General features: G+C 55.4%; 1 protein-coding gene across 1 annotated transcript; it reads right to left on the reverse strand.

Annotated features, from left to right (window-relative positions):
- Positions 1-453: 453 nt before the first annotated feature.
- LOC132592753 (uncharacterized protein K02A2.6-like) lies at positions 454-5,350 on the reverse strand. The gene has a single exon (XM_060279611.1). It carries the CDS (start codon positions 4,851-4,853, stop codon positions 828-830), a length of 4,026 nt encoding a protein of 1,341 aa, XP_060135594.1. The 5' UTR covers positions 4,854-5,350; the 3' UTR covers positions 454-827.
- Positions 5,351-5,567: the final 217 nt, after the last annotated feature.

Raw genomic sequence — 5,567 nt, forward strand, 5'->3', positions numbered from 1 at the left:
AAATCTATACAATAAAATGGAATTGGGACCTGGCCTTGATTGGAGACACTCTACCCAGCCTACCCTTGGATAGAATCATAGAATTGCAGAGTTGAAAGAGACCCTGAGGATCACCTAGTCCAAATCACTGCAATGCAGGAATAGGCAGCAATCCCATACAGGGATGGAACCTGCAACCTTGGTGTTATCAGCATCATGCTCTAACTAGTTGTGCATTAACACTGTATGAATAGTTGTGTGGGAAAGCATGGATGGGAGATGGGCAGCAGTGCATCTGCTCACATATTGAGGTGGGTGTTTAAGTTTCCTAATCATGCATTCATAAGCTTTCTAAGTTAGGGGTCTTCTTAGATTGTGGGACGATGTCCTCTGTAACAGCGACAATGTATGTATTGGCTATTACCTTACCTGCGGTTCATCCTCTACTCCACCTTAGAGTACTGAAATGTACTCGGAGTCGAGAGTGAATTTCATGCTCTTTATTCAGCTCATAGTCATCAAGGAGAAGAGGAGAAGAAGAATGGCTCTTTTCCCAAAACCATCTGCTTATATACATTATTTACACAATGGGCCTTGCGTGATTGGCTACTTCAGGGCTACACCTGTGGGCCAATTATATTGTGGATTGACTTCTGCCTGCAGCCTGATTGGCTGCTCCTACAGGCCAATCAGGTAGCAGATTCGCTTCTGCCAGCCGCCTGATTGGCTGCTCCAGCAGGCCAATCAGGTTGCGGATTCACTTCCACCTGGAGTTGGATTGGGTAGCTCCCGCTGATTCTGAATCCTATTGTTCTAGGATTCAGCTCAGTACATAACACCCCTCCCCTCTAAGTTCCAGTCCTGCCCGAGAAGTTGCATTCGTAGTCCCCAAGGTCTGCTGGCCGCCTCCGTGTGCGTTGTGGCCTGGGGTGTTCCTTGGTCAGGGGTTCTGGTTCTGGCTCGTGTTCCGAGGCTGCTGGCTGTGCCGGGGCTGTCTGGTCTGGCACCACTGAACCACTAGGTTGTGGCTCTGGTTCCGGTGTCCTTCCAGCCTCGGGGCGCCCCTCTGTGCCTACTGCTTCTGCTTCCCCTGCCCACCCCTCTGTCCCGCTCTCCTCCCGGGTTCCTCCTGGGAATCGTCGCCGTAGCTGGTCGCAGTGGCGGCGCCAACATTGCCCCCCTTCCGTTAGTACCTCGTACGACACGGGACCGGTCACCTTGGTGACTGTGGCGGGTACCCATGCTGGGCCTGCCCCAAAATTCTTTGCGTACACTGCGTCCTGGGCCACAAATGTCCGGGGGTTCCTGCCTTTCCCCACCACTACCTCATCCTGAGCTCTGTCGGGGTGAAGTCGGTCCAGTCTAGTTGCAAGGCGCCGGCCCATTAGTAGTTCAGCTGGGCTCCGGCCTGTCGTTGTGCTTGGGGTGCTGTGCTGTGCTAGAAGAAATGCGGCAAGGCGGTATTCCCAGTCCCCTTGTGTCATGCGGCGGAGGCTGTCCTTGGTGGTCCGCACCATGCGCTCCGCTTGGCCATTGGTGGCAGGGTGGAATGGTGCTGAGCGGATGTGGCGGATGGCGTTCTGCGCTGTGAAGGTCTGGAACTCCTCTGACGTGAATGCGGTTCCATTGTCCGAGACGAGGGTGTCAGGGAGCCCGTGGGTTGCAAAAAGCTTACGTAGTACCCGGATGGCTGCCGCCGTAGAAGTGGACGGTACCAGTGCGACCTCCAGCCATTTGGTGTAGGAATCCACCACTATGAAGAATGTTTTTCCCTGGAAGGGGCCAGCGAAGTCCACGTGCAAGCGTGACCATGGATGTCGGGCGGACTCCCAGGGCTGGACTGGGGCCCTTGGGGGATCCGGGCGGGATTCTTGGCAGGTCTTGCAGTGTTGGACCCAGGCCTCTATCTCTCTGTCAATCCCCGGCCACCACACATAACTCCTGGCAAGGGCCTTCATCCTCACTACCCCTGGGTGTGTCTCGTGAAGGGCTGTAAGGACCCTTTTGCGGAGGGGCTGGGGAACAACAACCCTGCTTCCCCATAACAGGCACCCCTTGTGGGCCGACAGTTCATGTTTGCGGTTTGTGTAGCCGGCGAATTCTGGCCCGGGGCTGCTGCTGGGCCATCCTCGCCACACCCAGTCCAGGACCCGGGAGATGACCCTATCTTTTGTGGAATGGTGCGCAACTTCTTGTGCCTGAATGGGTCGGTCGGGAAGCAGCTCCAGGGTCATAACCTCTTGCGCAGGCGCTGGGTCGGGGCCTGTTTCTGGTAGTGGTAGCCTGCTGAGGGCGTCTGCGTGGCCCATCGCCTTCCCAGGGCGGTGGATTAGTGCATACTGGTAGCCGGCAAGGAAAATTGACCACCTGAGGACACGTGGAGACAACACTTGGGGGGTCTGCTTCTCGGGGGCAAACAGGCCCAGCAACGGCTTGTGGTCAGTCACTATGGTAAAGGGCCGCCCGTACAAGAAATCATGGAATTTTTTTACGCCCTTCACGATTGCCAGACCCTCCTTGTCAATCTGTGAGTAGTTTCGTTCGGCTGCAGCAAGAGTCTGGGAGAAGTATGCCACCGGCACCTCTCTTCCATCCGGGAGTTGGTGTCCCAGGACAGCGCCGATGCCATAGGGAGAGGCGTCGCATGCCAGCACCACTGGCAGCCTCTCGTCGAAGTGTGCCAAGACCGAGTTCGAGACGAGCAAGTCCTTGACTGCCTGGAATGCGGCCCTTTGTCGCTGGCCCCACACCCAAGGGGCCCTTTTATCTAGGAGTCTGTGTAGGGGCTCCGCTACCGCTGCCTTATGGGGAAGGAAGGCATGGTAAAAGTTCAATAGTCCCAAGAATGACTGAAGTTCGGGCTTGCTCTTGGGCGCTGGGGCCTCACAAATGGCCCGTACCTTGTCACCGGTTGGATGGACCCCTTCTGCGTCCACCTTAAATCCCAGAAAGTCCACCTGCGGCACTCCCAGTAAACACTTTTCCCGCTTCACCTTGAGGCCCGCCGTCTGGAAACGGTGCAGGACGGAGCGGAGGCGGTCCTCAAATTCCTCTGGTGTGGGCCCGGCGATCAGTACATCATCGAAGAAAGGGGTGACGCCAGGAATCCCTTTAAGGAGAGAGTCCATTAAATTCTGGAATATGCCTGGTGCCACGCTAACGCCAAATTGCAGCCGCTTTACTCTGAATGCCCCTCTGTGCGTCACAATCGTCTGAGCCTCTGCTGTGGCTTCGTCCACAGGCAACTGTTGATACGCTTGGGCCAAGTCCAGTTTGCCAAAGATTTTTGACCCAGCCAGGGTGGCGAGGACATGGCTGACCACTGGCACTGGGTATGCATGGGCCGTGAGAGCCTTGTTTATGGTGCATTTGTAGTCTGCACAGATGCGGACCGAACCGTTAGGCTTGACGGGTGTGACAATTGGAGTTTCCCAGGGGGCGTTGGGCACCGGCTCCAGCACTCCTTGCTCCACGAGCCGGTCCAATTCCTCGTCTATGCGGGGTTTCAGGGCGAACGGGACCCGGCGGGCCTTGTGCCTGATGGGTCGTACAGCGGGGTCTAGCTGTAGGGCAATGGGGGGTCCTGTATATCGTCCCAATGCCCCATCGAAAACCCCTGGAAACTCTTTGCATATGGCGTCCACGTCCACTTGTAAGCTAGTGCGGTTCACCCCGGTAACGGCTAGCCCCAGAGGTCCAAACCATGCCAGTCCCAGTAAGCTAACGTAGGGGCCCTTAACTACCAGCAAGTCCAATTGTTGCTTTCGCCCTCGATATTGCACCCTGAAGGTCCCCACCCCCATTGTAGGGACCTTACGTTTCTGGAAGTCCCGGAGGGTGAATGGGGCCGGCCTTAGTTTGGGACCCCCATTAGGGCACAGTTCCCTTAATGTTCGGGCCGAGATTATGGATAGAGTTGAACCCGTGTCCAGTTCCATGCGGCATGGGGCTCCCTCTATCTGTACCTCTATATAAATTTTCTCTGTGCTGGGATGGGGCAACTGGAATACCTGGTAGTCCGTGATCTCCGTCGAGTTGCCTTGGTGCATGGTGCCGTGTGACCTGGGGCTCCTGGGTCGGTCATCTGATGCTTGTCGACGGGTGAGTCGAGCCCGACACACCCGGGCGATGTGTCCCAATTTTCTGCACTGCCTGCACTCTGCGTTGCGGAAACGACAGGTCCTCCTCTCGTGGTTCTCCCCGCAGCTTGCACAGTTCCCTCCTTCTCGTCGAGGCTGCTGTGGTGTGTGTGCTGCTTGAGTGCGCCGCTGTACTCGGTGTACTTCCTCCCTGTCAGATTCGGATTCGTCGGTGAGGTCTTCGTGGTAGACCCTCGGTTGGGATGGCGGGGCCGGTCGTGCCTCTTGCGTTGACCTCTCGGCGGCTTCGGTTGCCAGGGCTTCCTCCAGAGCAATCTGGAACGTGAGGTCTTTTTTGGCGTAGAGGCGTCGTTGCAACATCTCGTCCCTCAGGCCACCGACGAGGCGGTCACGAAGCATGTTCTCCAACTCTGAGAAGTTGCATAGCCGGGCGGCTTGGCGGAGGGAGGTCACAAACCCAGTTATGGTTTCCCCCGGGGCTTGCCGCTTTGCGTAGAAGGCATTTCGGCAAGCTACCACCGAGGGCTGTGGTGAGAAGTGCTCCTTCAGCCGTTCCATTATTGTTTTGTAAGAGACGGTAGCGACATCTCTAGGTGCAAGGAGAGCCCGGGCGATTTCAAACGTCTCCTCTCCACAGACGCTGAAGAATGTCGCCCTCTTCATGGCATCGTTGGTGACTTCTTTCGCTTGCAGGAGGAAGTTGAAACGGGCGGCGTACCCTTCCCAGTCTCCTGATGCTGGTTTGAATGGCGAGAAGCTGCTGTCGGTTGCCATTCTGGGTTCCTTGGGTCCTGGAGCTGAAGCCTGGATGCACAGTGCGATGCAGCGGTGCAGCAGGTGGCGGTGCTGCGGTGCAGTGCGTGGTGGCGGTCAGCTCAGCAGGATCCCACCTTCGTCGCCAGTGAAATGTACTCGGAGTCGAGAGTGAATTTCATGCTCTTTATTCAGCTCATAGTCATCAAGGAGAAGAGGAGAAGAAGAATGGCTCTTTTCCCAAAACCATCTGCTTATATACATTATTTACACAATGGGCCTTGCGTGATTGGCTACTTCAGGGCTACACCTGTGGGCCAATTATATTGTGGATTGACTTCTGCCTGCAGCCTGATTGGCTGCTCCTCCAGGCCAATCAGGTAGCAGATTCGCTTCTGCCAGCCGCCTGATTGGCTGCTCCAGCAGGCCAATCAGGTTGCGGATTCACTTCCACCTGGAGTTGGATTGGGTAGCTCCCGCTGATTCTGAATCCTATTGTTCTAGGATTCAGCTCAGTACATAACAAGTACCTTACCTTGTTCAATACATGATAACTTTTACTGGGCAGCTATAAAGGTGTATTTGCCTGTGTTAAATATAAACACAATGAACTTCAGTTCAGTATGCGGTTATGTATACATCTTCCTATCGTGCTGTTCCTAATTTAGGCATGCGCAAAGCAAAAAATTGCTGGGAAACTGAGGGAATAATCTGTATGCAATATATATGTGTGTG

This window comes from Zootoca vivipara, chromosome 1, assembly GCF_963506605.1.
Source record: "Zootoca vivipara chromosome 1, rZooViv1.1, whole genome shotgun sequence".
Lineage (NCBI taxonomy): Eukaryota > Metazoa > Chordata > Lepidosauria > Squamata > Lacertidae > Zootoca > Zootoca vivipara.

Coding starts and splice junctions, on each gene's coding strand:
- LOC132592753 (XM_060279611.1), bottom strand. CDS start 4,853: ATGGCAACCGACAGCAGCTTCTCGCCATTCAAACCAGCATCAGGAGAC.